This window comes from Myotis daubentonii, chromosome X, assembly GCF_963259705.1.
Source record: "Myotis daubentonii chromosome X, mMyoDau2.1, whole genome shotgun sequence".
NCBI lineage: Eukaryota > Metazoa > Chordata > Mammalia > Chiroptera > Vespertilionidae > Myotis > Myotis daubentonii.
Window position 1 is genome coordinate 102315032 of NC_081861.1, and position 21539 is coordinate 102336570.

At 37.6% G+C, this 21539-nt stretch overlaps 1 protein-coding gene across 2 annotated transcripts in view; it reads left to right on the top strand.

The window, feature by feature from the left end:
• The window catches only part of ATP7A (ATPase copper transporting alpha), a 178562-nt gene that overhangs the window by 132426 nt on the left and 24597 nt on the right, over positions 1-21539 (top strand). For both annotated transcript variants that reach the window (XM_059678592.1, XM_059678593.1), the window contains exons 8-17: positions 648-724; positions 918-1143; positions 2563-2796; positions 4226-4317; positions 5731-5858; positions 7009-7163; positions 7371-7505; positions 10138-10332; positions 15157-15339; positions 17844-18060. In XM_059678592.1, the coding sequence (XP_059534575.1) occupies positions 648-724; positions 918-1143; positions 2563-2796; positions 4226-4317; positions 5731-5858; positions 7009-7163; positions 7371-7505; positions 10138-10332; positions 15157-15339; positions 17844-18060 (1642 nt within the window). The remainder of the gene's footprint in view (positions 1-647; positions 725-917; positions 1144-2562; positions 2797-4225; positions 4318-5730; positions 5859-7008; positions 7164-7370; positions 7506-10137; positions 10333-15156; positions 15340-17843; positions 18061-21539) is intronic.

Genomic DNA, 21539 nt, shown 5'->3' on the forward strand with positions numbered 1-21539 from the left:
AACTGTGTGTGCTGTCAAAAGGGTGCCAGATTTATCCTGATGATTGCTTAATAAGTTATGTATCTCAACTGTACTTGAAAAATAAAAATGATGTTTAAATGGGAAAATTTAAAAAATGATGGACACTAACAAAACAACCTCTACTAAGGACAGCTGCACTTGAGTGAAATCATTAGTTTGAGAACAGTAGGATAGACACTAATAAGAATTGAGGAGGTACTCATTTCTTTGACGAAAGTTTATAAACAAAGGTAATTAAGAAAGGAATCACATCTCCATTTTTATATTCCCCTACAGTAACTTGGCACTCAATAATTGAATTGAATTGTTCTTTTTTTTTAATATATTTTATTGATTTTTTACAGAGAGAAAGGGAGAGAGATAGAGAGTTAGAAACATCGATGAGAGAGAAACATCGATCAGCTGCCTCCTGCACATCTCCTACTGGGGATGTGCCCGCAACCCAGGTACATGCCCTTGACCGGAATCGAACCTGGGACCTCTCAGTTCGCAGGCCGACGCTCTATCCACTGAGCCAAACCGGTTTCGGCTGAATTGTTCTTAATGATAATACTATGGTTTAGGATTTCTTTATTTAATATTTATACATTCGATGAAATAATTGTTTTCTCATGAATTTCCTTCAGAGCTTAGGTTTTGAAGCTTCTTTGGTCAAGAAGGATCGGTCAGCAAGCCATCTAGACCATAAACGAGAAATAAGACAGTAAGTACTTTTGGAGTGTCAGTGAAAAACAGATTGTGATTCTTTGTTACAAATTTAATGTCCTCTGAGCATGTCAGTTTTTACAATATCATCCTTATTCTGAGTGGATTGGTCTCAACTTGTATTTACCTATACTACATAGAATCTTTAAACTCTAGCTACTTACTAAAAGAATTTTTCTTTTCTACATAAGATGGAGACGGTCCTTCCTTCTGAGCCTCTTTTTCTGTATACCTGTAATGGGACTAATGATATATATGATGGTTATGGACCACCACCTTGCAACTCTTCATCATAATCAGAACATGAGTCAAGAAGAAATGGTCAACGTTCATACTTCTATGTTCCTGGAGCGCCAGATTCTGCCAGGATTGTCCATTATGAATTTGCTATCTTTTTTATTGTGTGTACCTGTACAGGCAAGTGAAATGTTAGCAAGTATATTTGTTAATAATGAAAATTAGCTAAAATGTGGCAGGCAACCCTGGCTGGTTTGCTCAGTAGTTAGAGTGTCAGCCTGTGGACCAAAGGGTTGTGGGTTCGATTCCCAGTCAAGGGCACATACCTCGGTTGCAGGTTCAATCCCCAGCCCCAGTCAGGGTACTAGTGGGAGGCAACCAATCGATGTGTCTCTCATGTAATTTATTTTTCTCTCTCTCCCCCTCCTCCCTTCCTTTCATCTCTCTTTTCCCTCCCTTTCACTCTCTCTAGAAATCAATGGAAAAAATATCCTCTGGAAATGAGGATTAAAATAATAATTATAATAATAAAATGTGGCAAGCAAGGCTATTTTCAGTTGGAAAGCAGATGTTAGCCAGAAGCCTATCATTTTATGCTGGATGCTTTATAAAAATAATCTTAAACTGAGTGGTTAAAGTAAATAATAAATTCTGCATAACCCCTAAGGATACTGTTTAGTGACAAAGCAGATAATAAGAGTTTAGTTTGTATTCATATCTGCTATTGTATATAAATTTATATTTTAAATTATTATAACAATAAGATATCCTGAGCCTGTGTAGCCCAGCTGGCTCACTTCTTCTACCTCTGTAACTTTCTAAGTAAAATTTCTCTTATAATTAAAAAAATACATTTTGTTTATATATTTAATATTTTAAAATTAATTATATTTATATTAATGATATTAAATATATTTTATTTTATTTATTAGTTTGTTATCTAAAATAAAATACTTATAATAATTATTATATTATTAGTTATATTGCTTTTCCCCAGCACTTAAATTCATTACTTTTTGTATGTTTTCACTTCTTCTTTTGAGATAAACTTTTACTGTGGAACACTTCCATCTAATAAATACATTCCTTTTTCTGATCCTTGTAAAAGGCAATAATGATTTTTGAAAAATTTTAGTGTGTTTCTCCATACTAATGAAAAATAAGCTTTTTGGTTATGTTTACCAAAAAACCAGCCAGCAGATCTAATAGCTTAGGTATACCACTTAGGTTTAATTTTGGAAAGGAGAGATGAGTTTTCTATAGAAAAATCCTTGTCAAAAGAGTGTAATTCTTTTCCTAGTTCTTGTTTTTGCTGGGATCAAAAAGAAAATTCTAAGAACCATCTGAGTTTATATTATGGAATATCCATTGGACCATGGAGGACAGCTACCAAGGGCTTGTACACCAATTTGAATTTTTATGCACACATATCTGCTAAAATGCAAACTATTGTTTCAACTTAAAAACTCTCTTTAGTGTTTATGGATTAGATAAAAGCCAAAGGAAGTTAACATTGATACTGTATCTTAGCTATTGAGGTTTATATGTGAATTTCAGTATTTTTTTTAAAAAGCAATGATTATTGTTTCTATATTACAGTTTTTCGGAGGCTGGTATTTCTACATTCATGCCTACAAAGCACTGAAGCATAAAACTGCAAATATGGACGTATTGATTGTGCTGGCCACCACCATTGCATTCGCCTACTCTTTGGTTATTCTTCTGGTCGCAATGTATGAAAGAGCCAAAGTGAACCCTATTACTTTCTTTGACACACCTCCTATGCTGTTTGTGTTTATTGCATTAGGCCGGTGGCTGGAACATATAGCAAAGGTAAAGTCAGAAAAGGTGACAGTTAAAATCTTGGGTAGCTAAATGACCATAATATTTTCTACACAAGTTATTAGAAATAGAAATTGATTTATGTAATCATTTACTGAAATAAGTGTGTGTGTTTGGCAATATTTTAAGTATTCCTTTAGAAGATTTACCAAATTTATGGAATTAATACTGTAGAGTACATCCATGTTTATTTTAAGAGAGAGGCATTTAAGAAGTACTTATTTTTTTATTTATATCACGAAAAATTGATGTGACCACAGGACTTAAAATAATGATGGAAAAAAATTTACCCATAATATCACTTTATAATGGAAATCACTTTATAATTCTGTTCCACATATGTTTATATTTTCCAGAGTGGCAAAGTTAACATTACATACCACTTTGTACCCTTAACACTATATAGTTTTTTCCCCATTTTTGTAGTCCAGACACGTATTTGGCATTTCTGAATAATATTATATCCAACCAACATGCTATGATTTACTAAACCATTCTGGTTTTCTTCTCAATTAGATGGTTTCCAATTTTTAAAAAATATTTTTTTATTGATTTCATAGAGGAAGGGAGAGGGAGAGAAATATAGAAATATCAATGATGAGAGTCATTGACTGGCTGCCTCCTACACACCCCACACTAGGGATTGAGCCTGCAACCTGAGCCTGTGCCCTGACCAGGAATCAAACCATAACCTCTTGGTTCATAGGTTGATGCTCAACCACTGAGCCATGCTGGCCGGGCTCCACCTTTTAATTTTAGATAACCTTGCATTAAACATATTCATGTCTAATGTCATTTCTATTGAATTTTAGTGCTTTAGGATAAATTACAAAGCATATGGTTAAAAGACATAATGCTTCTGTAGTTTATGCTACAAGTTGAAATAGAGTTGCTTTAGTTTGCATTTATTGCATTAATAGAAGGGATAAACATTTTCCCACACATCAGATATTATATTTCTTCTTTAAAAAATTTAATTGATTTATTAGAGAGAGAGAAGCATTGATTTGTTGTTGTTCCACCCAGTTATGTACCCACTGGTTGTTTCTCACATGTGCCTTTTCTGGAGATTGAACCCAAAACCTCGGTGTAGTGGGACAGTGCTCTAACCAACTGAGTTACCTGGCCAGGGCTTATATTTCTTCTTAAATGAATTGCCTATTCATGTCCTTTGCTTGTGTACCTATTGGGTTCCTGATGTTTTTCTTATTAATTTACATTATTTACTTATAAATTATAGCTAATTATACATTTTATATTTTGTGCACTCCATATTTTTGAAGTAAAATATTTTCTGACTTGAACTAATTAATATTCCTAAAGCTGTCTTGTGGGTAAATATTAAAGATTATATCTTTATTTTAGGTAAGACCTGGGCTTTTTCTTCCATAGCATTGTTGATTGTTTTCTTAATTTATAGGGCAAAACATCAGAGGCTCTTGCCAAGCTAATTTCACTACAAGCTACAGAAGCAACTATTGTAACTATTGACTCTGATAATATCCTCTTGAGGTATTTATCGTTATTCTTCCCACTTTTCATTTTTACCTCCTTATGAAAATATCAAATATATACAGAAGTGGAGAGTAGAGTATAATGAATGTACATAATCCATCTCCCAGACTTAACAATTATTCACATTTATAACTGTAACATTGTTTTGCATCTAACAAAATGAACAAAAACTCCTTAATATCATCTAATATGCAGTCTATATTCACATTTCTCCTGTTGTTCTGAAATGTTTTTTTTAAAATATATTTTATTGATTTTTTACAGAGAGGAAGGGAGAGGGATAGAGTTAGAAACATCGATGAGAGAGAAACATTGTTCAGCCGCCTCCTGCACACTCCCCACTGGGGATGTGCCCGCAACCAAGGTACATGCCCTTGACTGGAATCGAACCTGGGACCTTGATTCCGCAGGCCGACGCTCTATCCACTGAGCTAAACCGGTTAGGGCGAAATGTGTTAAGTTTCAGTGTTTGAAATGGAATTCAAGCAAGGTCCATGGGTCATTACATTTGACTGCATGATTCTTTTAATCTAGAACAGCGGTTCTCAACCTGTGGGTTGCGATCCCTTTGGGGGTTGAATGACCCTTTCACAGAGGTTGCCTAAGACCATCGGAAAACACATATATAATTACATATTGTCTTTGTGATTAATCACTTTGTTTTAATTATGTTCAATTTGTAACAATGAAAATACATCCTGCATATCAGATATTTACATTATGATTCATAACAGTAGCAAAATTACAGTTATGAAGTAGCAACGAAAATAATTTTATGGTTGGGGGTCACCACAACACGAGGAACTGTATTAAGGGTCACGGCATTAGGAAGGTTGAGAACCACTGATCTAGAACAACTCATCCTTCTTTTTACACTCCTTTCTTCCTCCCCCCTTCTCCCTCTCCATACAATTAACCTGTTAAAGAAACATCCATCAGTTGTCCTGTATAATATCCCAGTTTGGATTTGTCTTTGCTTCTGTGTGGTGTCATTTAACTTGTTTTCTAACTCCTGTGTTTCCTGTAAACGAGAAGTTAGAGCTAAAGGCTTGACTAGATTTCACTCTTTTGTATTTCTCATTTGTATACTCATAAAATTCTTTAGACAAATTTATACAATAAATACATTCTTTAGTTAAATAAAATCCATTACATTATTTTTTAAGGTTTTCATTTATTCGATCAATGACTATTCAATAAATATTTAGAGTGCCTACTTTGTACCAGAAATTGAGCTGTTCCTTACCAGTTAACAGGACTGACATTGTAGTTCCTAGCTTAAATGTTGATTCTAGCCTCCATTGGTAACAATTATGGAGCCATAGTTTGATGTGAACTGAAGAGCTTGCATGGGAAAATCAGCATGAGAGGCATATTATCATAATGCTTTTTATTTTAACTCATATCCAGTGAAGAACAAGTGGATGTGGAACTTGTGCAACGTGGAGATATCATTAAAGTGGTTCCAGGAGGCAAATTTCCAGTGGATGGTCGTGTTATTGAAGGACATTCTATGGTAGATGAGTCCCTCATCACAGGTATGTTCTTCAGAGAGTCATGAAAATGAAGTGAATCCAAAATGTTAATGAAAAATAGGCATGAAAGGTGAAGAGCTTTTTATAGAAATTGGAATGAGTAAATAATGAGCAAAGAGAATGAGTTATTTTAAGACGGTATTAAATTGTCCTACCTGGTGTGGCTCAGTTGGTTGGGCGTCGTCTCATGCACCAAAAGGTTGCTGGTTCGATGCTGGATCAGGGCACATACTCCAGTTGTGGGCTCGATCCCCAGTAGGATCAATGTTTCTCTTTCCTCTCCTTTTCTCTCTCTCGCTCTCTAGAAAAAAAAAAAATCAAACATTTTTTAAAGACTGTATTAAGTCAATTTCTGCAGATTTACTTTGTGGTTTTAGTTATGCTAAGTGAAGGCTCTTTTCACTAAAAAATTTTAATTATTAGAATATATAACCACAGGAAATTATCTAATTCTCCTGTGGAGCCCAGTAAGACTTTGGCAAATTTACCTGACCAAATACCTATTTTGTCTTCCTGCCCTAAAGATTGTTCTAGTCTAGTCTGAGCAGGGATAGGACTCCAGGTTTCCCACATCAGCGTCTGCTCTAAGAGAGTAGTTTTAGATAACTGAGGCCAATTTGAAGCAGTACCAGCATAACCCTTAGGAGAGTGACAGGAGAAGCTCTGCTTATGGACCAGGTGGAAATAATTTAGGACTCTCTTTCTTAGTAGGTGTGAATGGGACAATTCTTAGTTCTGGGGGACTCACTTGCACATTGTAGTACACTTAGTATTCTTGACCCTGGCCCATTAAATTAGAGTAGCAGCATCCCATCACCCACCAGCAGTTATTACAAGAACTCCCTCCCACATGTCTAAATGTTCCTTGGGAATAGGCTGAGAATAAAATGATCTAAGACTAGCATAGAGTTCCAAAAGGATCTTCCAACAAGAGCTAGCATATTAGGTTTTTCCAGTTTAAGACAGTATGTCTAGGTTTGACCCAGAACTGACATAAGGAGATAGAGCAACTTTCACCTGGGCATTTGTCCAGATTCTATTTCATGAAGTAAGAATTTTCTTTCTAGATATTTTTTGACAATTAACAAATAATGGTATATTTCAAGATAGTGCTTACTTATACTCCCTAAATCTATCTTTACTCCTTATACAGGGGAGGCAATGCCTGTGGCTAAGAAATCTGGCAGTACAGTGATTGCTGGTTCCATTAACCAGAATGGGTCACTACTTATCCGTGCAACCCATGTTGGAGCAGACACAACCCTTTCTCAAATTGTAAAACTTGTGGAGGAGGCACAAACGTCAAAGGTAACTCCCTACGAGAAACAGAAAGTATTTTATTTAAAGCTCACTCAGTATAAATCTTTATTTAGTTTTCATATTTTCCTTTAATTAATTCTAATTGCATTAATAAGGAACTTATTTAAAAAGCTCTGTTTGTGCTCTATTTATTATAAAAAGGAGACTTTGATTTATATATATGCCATTATTATTACTATTATTATTAAATCCTAGGCTCCTATCCAGCAATTTGCAGACAAACTCAGTGGCTACTTTGTTCCTTTTATTGTTACTATTTCCATTGTTACCCTCTTGGTTTGGATTATAATTGGATTTCTGAATTTTCAAGTTGTGGAAACCTACTTTGCTGTAAGTGTGACATATAACAGTTCTTTACCATTTGTAAAACAGTTTGTGAATTTTTTGCATAAGTAATTAATTGGAAAATAACCTTAATAATTACTAGTATCTTTAAGGGACTGGAGTGGGAGGGTGATAAGAATAACATTTGCACTTCTGTAAATATAAAAGATTTCCTTTTAGAAAGATTTTTTTCATTATTACATGTGATTTTCCCAAAGCAGGCAGTGAACTTTTACATTTTATACCTAGTTTCATTTCCAGCATTATTTTGCTATCACAAAGGACTATAGATATATTGAGGAAAACATTGGGATCTCAGCTCTGCCACATGCCATCTGTTTGATCTTAGGTCAATGTAATTTCTTGATGAGCTTCATTTTCCTCATCTATAAAGTGAGATTTTAATCCATCCTGCATAACTTGTAAAAGTTAAATAAGATTATATATTAGAAACAGTGCTTTATTAAATGCTTTATAAATATAAGATAATATTGGGCCCTGGCCAGTGTGGCTGAGTTGGTTGGACATTGTCCCGTATCAAAAGGTCACAGGTTCAATTCCTGGTCAGGGCACACACCCAGGTTGCATATTAGATCCCCATTGGATGTTTCTCTCTCACATCAATGTTTCTCTCTCTCTCACTTCCTCTAAAATCAATTAAAAATATTTTAAAAGATAATATTAGTGCCTGCTTCTCCCTAGTTCTATGATAGTCTCTAAGGTATTATGTCATAAAGTGATAAAGTAGACCTGGATTATGCTTCATTTTAGAGATATAACCTTTAAGTCACTTCTCTTAGCCTTGGTTTGTCATCTGTAATATAGTGATGATAATACCTAAGTTGCAGGATTGGAATTAATGTAGGTTAAAACATGCACATATGACATATATGAAAACATAAGATTAGATGTTATGAAAGTCCCTTCCAACTCTGCTACTGTATAGCTGAACACTTAGTTTAAGTATTTGAGAACTTAATAAGAAACTAGCACTGTAAAACCATTATTGCTAAGAAAGTCTTATTTTGTGGTGTTTCTTTATTTTAAAAAATGCTGTTCTGTATACAGTAAGTCCTTGGGTTATGTGGGAGATCCGTTCCTATACAGTGCGACATAATGTGATTTTCGCCATAAGTCGGAACCCACCTACATAAGCACCTACGTCACTCACATGGAGCACATATACAGCAGCAATGAAGTGAAACAGTAAAAAAAAAATAAAAATTAAAATTAAAAGAAAGATAACAATTCCTGACCTTTACTTGTGGAAAATACATAATAAAAAACATAAAGCACATATGTACATACGTCGAAATGACGGAACTTTTTTTTTTTTTTATAAATAAATGGGAGATGGTGACATAACCACGAAATGATGTACGTCGAGTCCAACGTAACCCGAGGACTATCTGTAGTGTTTATACTGTTTGGCCCTTCAATTAAAGAACAAGTAGAATCATAACAACTGTGTACCTATTCCATAGCATGGTCATTAGTATAATAAAAAAAGTTCTTTAACTGATTCATATTGGTTAAGTAAACATTGAAGAGAATTGCTGGGAGGTATTTTGGAATGTGTATCATGAGTTCAGGGGATCTTAGGAGATTTTTCCTAGTATAGTCAATCATATTTACCCACACAAGCAAATATTCAATGTCATTAAGAGTTATACTGCCCTGGCTGGTGGTTCTCAGTGGTTAGAGTGTCAGCCCATGCACCAAAGGGTCACAAGTTCAATTCCCGGTCAGGGGCATGTACCTGGGTTTCAGGTTCAATCTCCAACCCCAGTGGGGGCATGTGCAAGAGGCAACCAATCTATGTGTCTCTTTCACATCGATGTCTCGCTCACCCTCTCTCTCCCACCCTTCCACTCTCTCTAAAAGAAATTCTTGGGTGAGAATTAACAAATAAATTAATTAAACAAATTAAATAAATAACCCTGGCCGGTGTGGCTCAGTTGGTTAAAGTCATTGGGCAGGAGGCAGCTGATTGATGTTTCTCCCTCTCCCCTCTCCCTTCTCCCCTCTCCCCTTTCCGTTTTCCCCTCTCCCCTTTCCCTCTCTCTTTCAAATCAACAAAAACATATATTTTTTTAAAAAGAGCTATACTACCAGATATACTCAGTTCACAGTTATATCCAAAAGAATTTTATTGAAATGTAATTAAGCTCCCTTTGCATGCGGAGTGATTTTTTTTTTCATTGTCTTCAGAGAGGAGTGTGGAAGGTAGGTCTCAGTATACAGAGATTCAGAATTCCTTTTTATTATGATCAAATTTGTTGAGAATTAGGTCCTATGTTTGTAGCTATTTTCGAAAGTCCCTAATAAAAATACTTACTGTTAATATGAGGCAAAAAAGCTGACTTTTATGTTCCTTATATTCACTCCATAGTTTGTAACTATAAGTTAGTAAAATTGAAATCTTGATTTGGGACTGTGACTTCTTTATCAGTTATGTCACAATTTCTTTTATTCATAAATTTTTTTTAAGTTTTTCTTAATAGTAACTAAAACATACAAGTTGGTAGCTAAGTAGGATTATGTATGACTTCAAAATTGAGATTTTATTTCAGTAGAGTTAAACTTTGTTTTGTATAGCTCTAAATCAGTAACCAAAATTCATGCCTTTCTTCTAAAGGGCTACAACAGAAGTATCTCCCGAACAGAAACAATAATACGCTTTGCTTTCCAAGCCTCTATCACAGTTCTGTGCATTGCATGTCCATGTTCACTGGGTCTGGCGACTCCAACTGCTGTGATGGTGGGTACAGGAGTAGGCGCTCAAAATGGCATACTAATCAAAGGTGGCGAGCCGTTGGAGATGGCTCATAAGGTAAGATAGTCCCCAGAACTAAGAATTTTCCCATCCAAACTGGCAATAGCACACCTACTGAGAAACACAGAGTTCTAAATTATTTCCACCTGGTCCATAAGCCAAGCTTCTGGCACTACCCTGAGGATCGAGGTAGGACAGGTGTTATTTTGGTTCTGCTCCAGATTGGCCTTAGTTATCTAAGGCCTCTAAAACTAGTAGAGTCCTACACTCGTAGAGCAGATGCTGATGTGGAAAATCTGGAGTCCTATCCCTGCTCAGACTAGAAAAGTCTTTGGGGCAGGAAGACAGAGGAGGTGTTTGCCCAGGTCTTTCAGGCTTCTAACCTATTTGTGTGTGACTCCATGTTTGTGTTCTGCACCGTGAGGTAGCACTTGTGGTTACATTACAGTTTCTTTGCCTTTCTGCCACCAGATGTCAGTTTCCAACTATGACTTAGAAATATAATCCTATCCCTGGTCTCTCTCATATTAGGATTTTCATAACAATCTCAATGAAGGCTGCTTGAATTCAACTAAAACCATGTTCCTTCTAGTATGTTCTTATTATGAGGATATGAACTATATAGAGATTCATGCATGTACTAAACACAGAACACAGTTTAGAACAGATTTGGAACCTCATCTAGTGAATATAGGCTATTAATTTTTATAGGAATTTTTTATTTTGATATAATTTCAAACTTAAAGAAAAATTGCAAGAATAGTATAAAGAATTTCTGTATAGCCATGACTGGTTTGGCTCAGTGGATAGAGCGTCAGCCTGCAGACTGAGGTGTCCCAGGTTCGATTCCAGTCAAGGGCATATTACTTGGTTGCGGGCACATCCCCAGTAGGGGGTGTGCAGGAGGCAGCTAATCAATGTTTCTCTCTCATCGATGTTTCTAACTCTCTGTCCCTCTCCTTTCCTCTCTGTAAAAATCAATAAAATATATTAAAAAAGAAAAAAGAATTTCTGTATATCCTTTACTGCAGATATCAGCCTCCTTTCCTAAGAAGAATGATATTTTTTAACATAACCACAGTACAAAGTTCAAAATCAATAAATTAATATTGATATAATACTATTATCTAATCAGTAGTCCATATTCCAGTTTCCTCAGTTGTCACCGTAATATCCTTTATAGCAGTGGTTCTCAACGTTCCTAATGCCGCGACCCTTTAATACAGTTCCTCATGTTGTGATGACCCCCAATTTCATTGTTACAAAATGAACATAATTAAAGCATAGTGATTAATCACACAAACAATATGTAATTATATATGTGTTTTCTGATGGTCTTAGGCGACCCCTGTGAAAGGGTTGTTCGACCCCCAAAGGGGTCACGACCCACAGGTTGAGAACCGCTGCTTTATAGCTATTTTAAAAAAATGTTTTTATTGATTTCAAGGAGGAAGGGAGAGGGAGAGAGAGATAGGAACATCAATGATGAGAGAGAATCATTGATTGATTGCCTCCTGCATGCCCCACATTGGGGATCGAGCTCACAGCCTGGGCATGTGCCCTGAGGGGAATCGAACCGTGACCTCCTGATTGATAGGTCAACGCTCAACCATTGAGCCATACTGGCTGGGCCTTTATAGCTATTTTTCCTCTTGTCAGGAATCATGCATCTCGGTTCCTCAAGCTATTCATTTATCAAGGTTTGTATTTTTGAGTTTACCGTGAGTAGACTGTGTTTTCTTTTTTTAAAATTGAAATCTTTATTGTTCAGATTATTACAGTTGTTCCTGTTTTTCCCCCCCATAGCTCCCCTCCACCTGGTTCCCACCCTACCCTCTGCCCTTACCCACCCACTGTCCTCATTCATAGGTGTACGATTTCTGTCCAGTCTCTTCCTGCACCCCTCACACCCCTTTCCCCCCGACAGTTGTCAGTCCACTCCCTTTCTATGCCCCCGATTCTATTCTATTCACCAGTTTATTCTGTTCATCAGATTTTTTATTCACTTGATTTTTAGGTTCACTTGTTGATAGATATGTACTTGTTGTTCATAATTTGTATCTTTACCTTTTTCTTCTTCTTCCTCTTCTTAAAGAATACCTTTCAGCATTTCATATAATACTGGTTTGGTGGTGATGAACTCCTTTAGCTTTTTCTTGTCTGTGAAGCTCTTTATCTGACCTTCAATTCTGAATGATAGCTTTGCTGGGTAAAGTAATCTTGGTTGTAAGTTCTTGCTATTCATCACTTTGAATATATGTTGCCACTCCCTTCTGGCCTGCATAGTTTCTGTTGAGAAATCAGCTGGCAATCATATGGGTACGCTCTTGTAGGTAACTAACTGTTTTTCTCTTGCTGCTTTTAAGATTCTCTCTTTGTCTTTTGCTCTTGGCATTTTAATTATGATGTGTCTTGGTGTGGTCCTCTTTGGATTCCTTTTGTTTGGGGTTCTCTGCGCTTCCTGGACTTGTAAGTCTATTTCTTTCACCAGGTAGGGGAAGTTTTCTGTCATTATTTCTTCTAATAGTTTTTCAATACCTTGCTCTCTCTCATCTTCTGGCACTCCTATAATTTGGATGTTGGTTTGCTTGAAGTTGTCCCAGAGGCTCCTTACACTATCTTCATATTTTTGGATTCGTTTTTCTTTTTGCTTTTCCAGTTGGGTGTTTTTTACTTCTTCATATTTCAAATCTTTGACGTGATTCTTGCGATCCTCTAGTCTGCTGTTGGAACTCTGTATAATATTCTTTATTTCAGTCAGTGTATGCTTAATTTCTAGTTGGTCCCTTTTCATATCTTTGAGGGTATCACTAGATTTATCGAGGGTCTCACTAAATTTATCGGCGGTTTCTAGAAAATTCTTGAAAAACCTTAAAAGTGTGGTTTTGAACTCTATATCCAGTAGTTTGCTTTCCTCCATTTCTGTCATTTGTGACCTGTTTCTTTGTCTCCGCATTTTGGCTGCTTCCTTGTGTTGATAGGGTGGCTTTCTGTGCTGAGTGTCCTATAGGGCCCAATAGCTCAGCCTCCCCAATTACCTGAGGTGGACACTCTCGGTGCACCCCTTTGTGGGCTGTGTGCACAGTCTTGTTGTAGTTAAGCCTTGATTGTAGTTGGTATCACTGCGAGGAATTGACCTCCAGGCCAATTGGCTGTGAGAATCAGATGTGTCTACGGTGAGAGAACTTCTGTGCTGGAGACACCCTTCTGGGGCAGGATTTGTTTCAGTGGGGCTTTGGTGCTCACTGAGTCTGCCCCCTGAGTGTGTCTCTTATGGATCCCAGGAGTTGTAATCTGGATGGTCCCACTCTGACCACTGGGTACAATTTTTCTTAAATTATTACAAAGGGTATTACATATGTGTCCTTTTTTTCCCCCCACCCTTGACAATCCCCTGGCCTCCCCTACCCCCAGTGTCTTATGTCCATTGGTTATGCTTATATGCATGCATAGAAGTCCTTCGGTTGATCTCTTACCCCCCTCCCTTCTGCCCCCCAACCCTCCCTGGCCTTCCCACTGCAGTTTGACAATCTGTATGAGGCAGCTCTGACTCTGTATCTATTATTGTTCAAAAGTTTATAATGGTCTCTATTATCCCTGAATGAGTGAGATCATGTGGTATTTTTCCTTCATTGACTGGCTTATTTCACTTAGCATAATGCTCTCCTGTTCCATCCATGCCGGATTCCTCTTCTTTGTTTGGGATTTGGAGGTGCCCAGATGAGGCCCAGCTGTGAAGCAGTGCAAGTTGCTGTGGGGCCTTGGGCCTTCTTTTGGATGTTCAGAGTCTCTCTGATCCAGCTGCAGTTTGTTAGGCAATTTTAGATTGCAAAGGGCCAGGTCATTCATATGCAAAAGCCTCTGCACACAGCTTGGGTGAGGCGAGGTCTCAGGGGATCAACAGGGCGGAGCAAGCAGCTATGGCTGCTCCTCAGTTCTACCCTAAGAGGCCCAGGGTCTCAGTGTCCCGAGGTAATCGTTGCAAGCACCTCTGAGAGAAAGCTGCCCTCAAATTCCACCCGATGCCAGACAGTCCAGTTTCTCCCCATATGAGTCTGGGTCCCCAGAGACTCGCCTGGAACTGGAGTTGAGAGCAGGAGCGTTTGTCTCCCTCCTGATTGAAAAAGACAACTGCGTCCTCATTTGCCAGCCCTTTCTGTGTGTGCCTTCGTACCTCTGCATTTTACTTCTGCACCTCCTCTGAGTCTCGGTATGCTTTTCTCTTCCTTCTAGTTGTAGAATTTCCACTCAGCCATCCTTCCTGTGCTTCTGGATGATGTCCGTTTTGTCTTTTAGTTGTATTTTTGAAGTGGTTGTGCGAGGCAGCAATTTCAGGTGTTTACCTATGCCGCCACCTTGGTTTCTCCTGACTGTGTTTTTTAATTGCAGACTCTTCTTATTCCTGTCTGGGCTGCAGTTCCCTCATTGATTCCCTAAGCTCTGTCTTCAATAAAGTCAAAACAGCCCAGCAGGTTTTATTTACCTTTCTTTTATAATTATCTTCCTAATGCCCAGATTTCCCCTATAGATCTGTAACTCATTGCTATTTAAAGTCTTTATCTTTCCCTGGAGGCACTAGAGGCATCTCTTAATTAACTATTAACAGTCAACTTTTAACAATTAGTTCTAGGTGTTTAACATGTATCCACAGTAGGTTAAACATTTGCAGTGTGTATGTATGTGTGTGTGTGTGTGTGTGTGTGTGTGTGTGTGTGTGTGTGAGGGGGTAGGTCTAACTAAAGGTATTTCTTCCCTTATTCTCCCAAAGACAGTTTATTAAGTCCAACCTTATTAAAAAGTAAACTTTTTTCTCATTTCTGGAAAGGTGATATTAAGAATTATCAAGTCATATAGGTGTACTGTATTTTAATTTTCTTACAGGTAAAGGTAGTAGTATTTGATAAGACTGGAACCATTACCCATGGAACCCCAGTAGTGAGTCAAATAAAGGTTCTAGTGGAAAGTAACAGAATATCACGCAATAAGATCCTGGCCATTGTGGGAACTGCTGAAAGTCACAGTGAACACCCTCTAGGAGCAGCCATAACCAAATACTGCAAGCAGGTACAGTTTTTCCTCTTGTTACTAGTAATGTAGTCATCTACTATTGGAATTACTCAGACCAAATCCAAATGCATTTGACTATGATTTATGTAGATAGTTGATATAAGGCTTAGAGAGACTTGTATTTTCTTATTTTATTTTATAATATGTCTGATTCTTCATATAGAGAAATACAAAGGTGAAAACAGGAATTAATTATAATGCTACATGGATAACTCCTGTTGACTAAAGAAAAGAAGTAATACAAATTATGGTAAAAAACTTCAGACCAGAGAGTTTCATAAGGAAAAGGGAAAGTCTTATTCCCTGCCTACTTCCATAATTTCTCTCTCCAAACTTTAAGAAGTGTTAGCCTGTTAACAATCTTTTAAAATAACAGTTTTTTGAAATACAATTCACCTACTATAAAGTTTACCCTTGTATAAGTGTACAATGCAGTACTTTTTAGTATATACACTATTGTGCATCTATTAACTACTTTTAATGCATATAACAAAATACATGCATTTATTGTTTTTTAAACTTTACATAGAAAGGTCATACAATGACCAATATTTGGTACCTTGTTTTTCAATTTTATTAAATGATTTTTCCATATCAGGACATATAGATCTGCCTCATTGTTTTTAATGGCTATATTATATTTTACTGTACAATTGGGTTTTGGCTCTTACAATATACAGTTAACATCCTTATTAGCTTTTGCAAGTTTATCTCTATGTTAAATGTCTATTAATGCAATTGCTAGATCAAGGGATACATGCAGTTAACTTTTTTGGGGGGGGTACTTATTAAATTATATTTAGAAATAATAGGAAATTCAAAAAGACCTCTGAAAAAGAGAGTTTGAGTAGTTACAAACTAAGGGTTACAAATCTTATTTCCGTTTAAGATTCTCCAAACGTGCCTTTCTCCAAATACATTTAGGACCTCTGACCTCAAAACTGCCTTCAGCAAAAAAAAAACCCAAAACCACATGCAGTAACCCACAAAAGGAAATCATGCAGTTAAATTTTGATGAATACTACCAATGTCCATGTGAAAACTATTACCAACACCCACATGGAAGGTTGTAACAGTGTATACTTTCACCAGAAGTTATGACTGCCCATTTCTGCATTCTCACCAACACTATTTTTTCCAATATAATGAGTAAAAAATGTTAACTCATTGGTGGTTTGCTTTTCATTTCCTTAATTATGAATGAGGTTGAGCATATTTTCATATGTGTATTAGTCATTTGAATTTCTTTTTCTGTAACCTGTCTGCTTGAATCCTTTACCAATTTTTCCATAGGGCTGCTTACCTTTTTCTCATTGTTTTGTATACGTTCTTTGTTATTTCACATACTTTTATATTTAAAATGTGGCAATTTCTACCATTGATGTTTCCATTTCTTTATTTGTGTTTTTTTTCCTTTTTACCTATTAATTATTACTGACCTGGCTTCTTTACATGCACATGGAACAACTTAGAGGATGAAGATATAAAGAGCCAGGATTCCTTGATTTACTAACAACACAGAATTATTCTAGAGAGGCACTCTAGTAACTAAAGGCCTTGTTCTTGGTTTTGCCCTTTGCCCTGTACTGAACAGAAAATCTGACCTGACAGTAGAATTAAATATTTAACTTGTGATTCTCTACTGGAAAGGGCAGAGAATATTGATAAATCATCCATATTTTCTTTCCCTACGGTTGGTATACATTTTAGAGAGTGGGATTAAAACAAAGGATTCTAATGATCTCCTGTAACTTTGGACATTATACTCAACATTTGGTTCTTTTGATCTTATTAAAATCCACGATCATTTAAAGATAGGTGATAAAAGCTCCACAAGTCCTCCTCTGTGAGTCTGTGTAATAAAGGATTAAACTTGCCCAAAGGTTTGGCCTTTGGCCCCAGCTCCTAGGTGGTAACATCCAAGTCCTTGGAGTATGCTACCTGATAAGAATGTCTTGGTTTAGCTGGGGGCCTTGGGCCATGCCAGATAGTCTATGCTAATGGTATGATTTATGTTGAGAGACCTAGGGCCATGCTATATCAGCTCAGCCCCTGGAAGGGTTAGAGGCTAAGGTCAGCAATGGAGAAGGTCAGTCATGTCTACACGACTGAGGCCCAATAAAAACTCTGGACACCAAGTTTCATGTGAGCATCCCTGGTTGGCAACACTCCATAGACATCATCATACATGCTTGCTGAGTTAATTAAGCATTATTCACATGACTCTACTGGCAGGGGACCACTGGAAGCTCCATGCTGGGTATCTCTTGAACCTGCCCTCTGAACTTTTTTCTTTTGCTAACTTTAATCTGTGTCCTTTCACTGCACTAAAACATAATAGTTAATATAAAGACCAAAAAAATTCCACTGTCAAATAGACAATGATAAGTGATAATTTTGTTCTAAGCATTTTAAATTAACCAAAAGTAATCTTTGATCTTGCTAATGATGATTTTGGATTATTAGAACAATAGAGAAAATCCTCCTGTTTTATTTGTTAGGAGCTGGACACTGAAGTCTTGGGTACCTGCATAGATTTCCAGGTTGTGCCAGGCTGTGGTATTTGCTGTAAAGTCACCAATATTGAAGGCTTGCTACGTAAGAATAACTGGAGGATAGAGGAAAATAATATTAAAAATGCATCCCTGGTTCAAATTGATGCAAGCAATGAACAGTCATCAACTCTGTCTTCCATGATTATTGATGCCCAGCTCTCAAGTAAGCTAATTTTCTTTGTAGTACCAATTATGGGACAGTAATTAACAGGTGTCTAACTTTATAATCCTGAACTGTTATATAATAAATAAAAATTGGCATTATGGTTTCATTCTTGCAGATCAATTTTACCATAGGCCTCTGATTGCTTCACTCAAGTTACTTGAGAACATTTTCCAACTATGCACCTATTTTTAAAAAATCTTTATTGTTGAGAGTATTATAGATGTTCCCCTTTTCCCCCCTCATTCCCTCCTCCACCTGGTTCCCACTCTGCCCCAGGCCTTTACCACCCTATTGTCTGTGTCCATAGGTAATGTATGTATGCATATAAATTCTTTGGTTAATCTCTTCCCGCCCCCCCCCTCTTCCCTCTGAAATTCATCAGTCTGTTTCATGTTTCCAGGCCTCTGATTCTATATTATTCATCAGTTTATTTTGTTCATTAGATTCTATTTTGATTTTTAGATTCAATTGTTGATAGATATGTATTGCCATTTTATCATTCATATTTTTTATAAATCTTTATTGTTGAAAGTATTACATATGTCCCCTTTTCCCCCCATTGCACTCTCCCACTCCCCTCCCCCCAAGCTTTCACCACCCTATTGTCTGTGTCTATGGGTTATGCATATATGCATATGAGTTCATTGATTGATCTCTTCCCCACCTCCATCTTCCCCTGCCTTCCCTCTGAGGTTTGATGATCTATTGGATGTTTCTATGTCTCTGGGTCTATTTTTGTTCATCAGTTTATAGTGTTCATTACATTCCACATATGAGTGAGATCATGTGATACTTACTCTGATTGGCTTATTTTGCTTAGCGTAATGCTCTCTATGTCCATCCATGCTGTTGCAAATGGTGAGTTCCTTCTTTTTTTACAACTGCATAGTATTCATATTTTTTAATCTCTTCTTCATCTTCGTCCTCTTCCTCTTCTTAAAGAATACCCTTCAACATTTCATGTAATACTGGTTTCGTGGTGATGAACTTCTTTAGCTTTTTCTTGTTTGTGAATCTCTTTATCTGACCTTTAATTCTAAATGAGAGGTTTGCTGGATAGAGTAATCTTGGTCGTAGGTCCTTGCTATTCATAACTTTGAATATTTTAGCCACTCCCTTTTAGCCTGTGAAGTTTCTGTTCAGAAATCAGCAGTCATATGGTCACTCCCTTGAAGGTAAATAACTGCTTTTCTCTTGCTGCTTTTAAGATTCTCTTTTTGCCTGGCCAGTGTGACTCAGTGGTTGAGTATCGACCTATGAACCAGGAGGTTGCTGTTCAATTCCTGGTCAGGGCACATGCCCAGGTTGTGGGCTCGATCCCCAGCAGCCCAGCAGAGGGCGTGCAGGAGACAACTGATCAATGATTCTCTCTCATTGTTGATGTTTCTCTCTGTCTCTCTCCCTTTCCCTTTCTCTCTGAAATCAATAAAAGTATTTTTTTTTAAATATTCTCTTTCTGTCTTTAACCCCTGGCATTTTAATTATGTTTTTTGGTGTGGGACTCTTTGGGTTCCTCTTGTTTGGGACTCTCTGTGCTTCCTGGACTTGTATAACGATTTCTTTTGCTAGGTAGGGACGTTTTCTGTAATTTCTTCAAATACATTTTCAATATCTTGCTTTCTCTCTTCTCCTTCTGGCACGCCCATAATGCAAAATTGTCCCAGAGGCTCCTTACACTATGCTCATTTTTTTAAGATTCTTTTTTCTTTTTGTTCTGATTGGGTGTTTTTTGCTTCCTTATGTTCCAATTCATTGATTTGATTCTTAGAATCATCTTCTACTCTACTGTTGAATCCTTGTAAATTATTATTTATTTCAATTAGTGTATAATTAATTTCTGACTGGTCCTTTTTCAGGTCTTTGAAATTCCCACTAAGATTCTTAAAAGTCCCACTAAGTTCCTTGAAGCTCTCATTAAGATCCTTGAGCAACCTTATAACTATTGTTTTGAACTCTATATGCAATAGTTTGCTTGCTTCCCTTTCTTTCATTTGTGACATGTTTCTGTGTCTCTGCATTTTGGCTGCTTCCCTATGTTTGTTTCTATGTATTAGTAGAGGTGCTATGTCTCCTGGAATTGGTAGAGTGGTCTTCTGTAGTAGGTATCCTTTAAGGCCCAGTGGCTCAGTCTCCCCAGTCACCTGAGCTGGGCCTTCTTAATGCATCCCTGTGTGGGCTGTCTTATTGTAGTTGAGCTTTGATTGCTGTTGGTGTCACTGGGAGGAATTGACCTCCAGGCCAATCAGCTGTGGGGACCAGCTGTGACTGCAGTGGGACAGTTGCTGTGCAGGAGACCCCCACTATGGAGCAGGACTTGCTTTAGTGGGGCTTTGATGCTCACTGAGTCTACCCCTTAGTGTGTCACTTGTGGATGTGTAGAGTGAGATGTGGCTGCCAGTCAGCTCTGTGGGGAGGTTTCAGAACAGGAATAATAATCCCTTCAAGCACCCCCATCTACATGTCGGAATGCTACCCCCAAGTTCCTGCCCTTATCCCAGACAACCCAGCTCCTTCCCATATGTCCCTGCATCCCCCAAAGTTGCTGCCTGGCACTAGCGCTCAGAGGCAGCAGGACTGTGTAAGTTCATGTGCCAGCCCTTTAAAAGGAACTGCCTGAAGCTCCAGTAGCCTCCATGTCACTCAGCCACAGTCCCTGCTGGTTTTTACAGCCTGAAGTTATGGGGACTTCTCTTCCCAGCTCTGGAACACTGGGCTGAGAGGTCTGGTGTTGGGCTAGGATCCCTTGCTCCTCACAGGAGGCCTCTGCAGCCAAGATATCTCTCTTGATTGAAAAAACCTCCACACCTGGGTACTGGACCAGCCCTTTCCATGCCTCTGCTGCTCCTACCAAGGTCGATGTACTTTCTTCTTCTCTATTTGTAGGACTTCCATTCAGCCAGTTTTCAGGTAGTTCTGAATGATGGTTGTTCTGTATTATAGTTGTAATTTTGATGTGGTTGTGGGAGGCAGTGAGTACTAGTGTTTACCTACCTGGCCATCTTGGTTCCTTCTTTGCTGTAGTCCTCAACTGTGCTCCTTGATTCCACTGTAGAGTGATGAAGTCTAGCCTTAACCTGATCTTCCATCTAATTTCAGCTTTCTTTTATTTCTCATCTATAGCTACTCCAGATTTTTTTTTTAAAATCTTTATTGTTGAGTGTATCACATATGTCCCCTTTTTTTCCCATTGACCTCTTCTAACCTGCTCCTGCCCCCCACCCCAGGCCTTCACCACCCTATTGTCTGTGTCCATTATGCATACATGCATACAAGTTCTTTGGTTGATCTCTTCCCATACACCCACCCACCCCGCCTTCCCTCTGAGATTCAACAGTCTGTTCCATGTGTCTATGTCTCTGGCTCTATTTTGTTCATCAGTTTATTTTGTTCATTAGACTCCAAACTTTTAATATCCTTCACATGATCCTGTGGCCTTACCCATAGTTCCTTAAGCAAATTATCTGGCTTATTTTTCA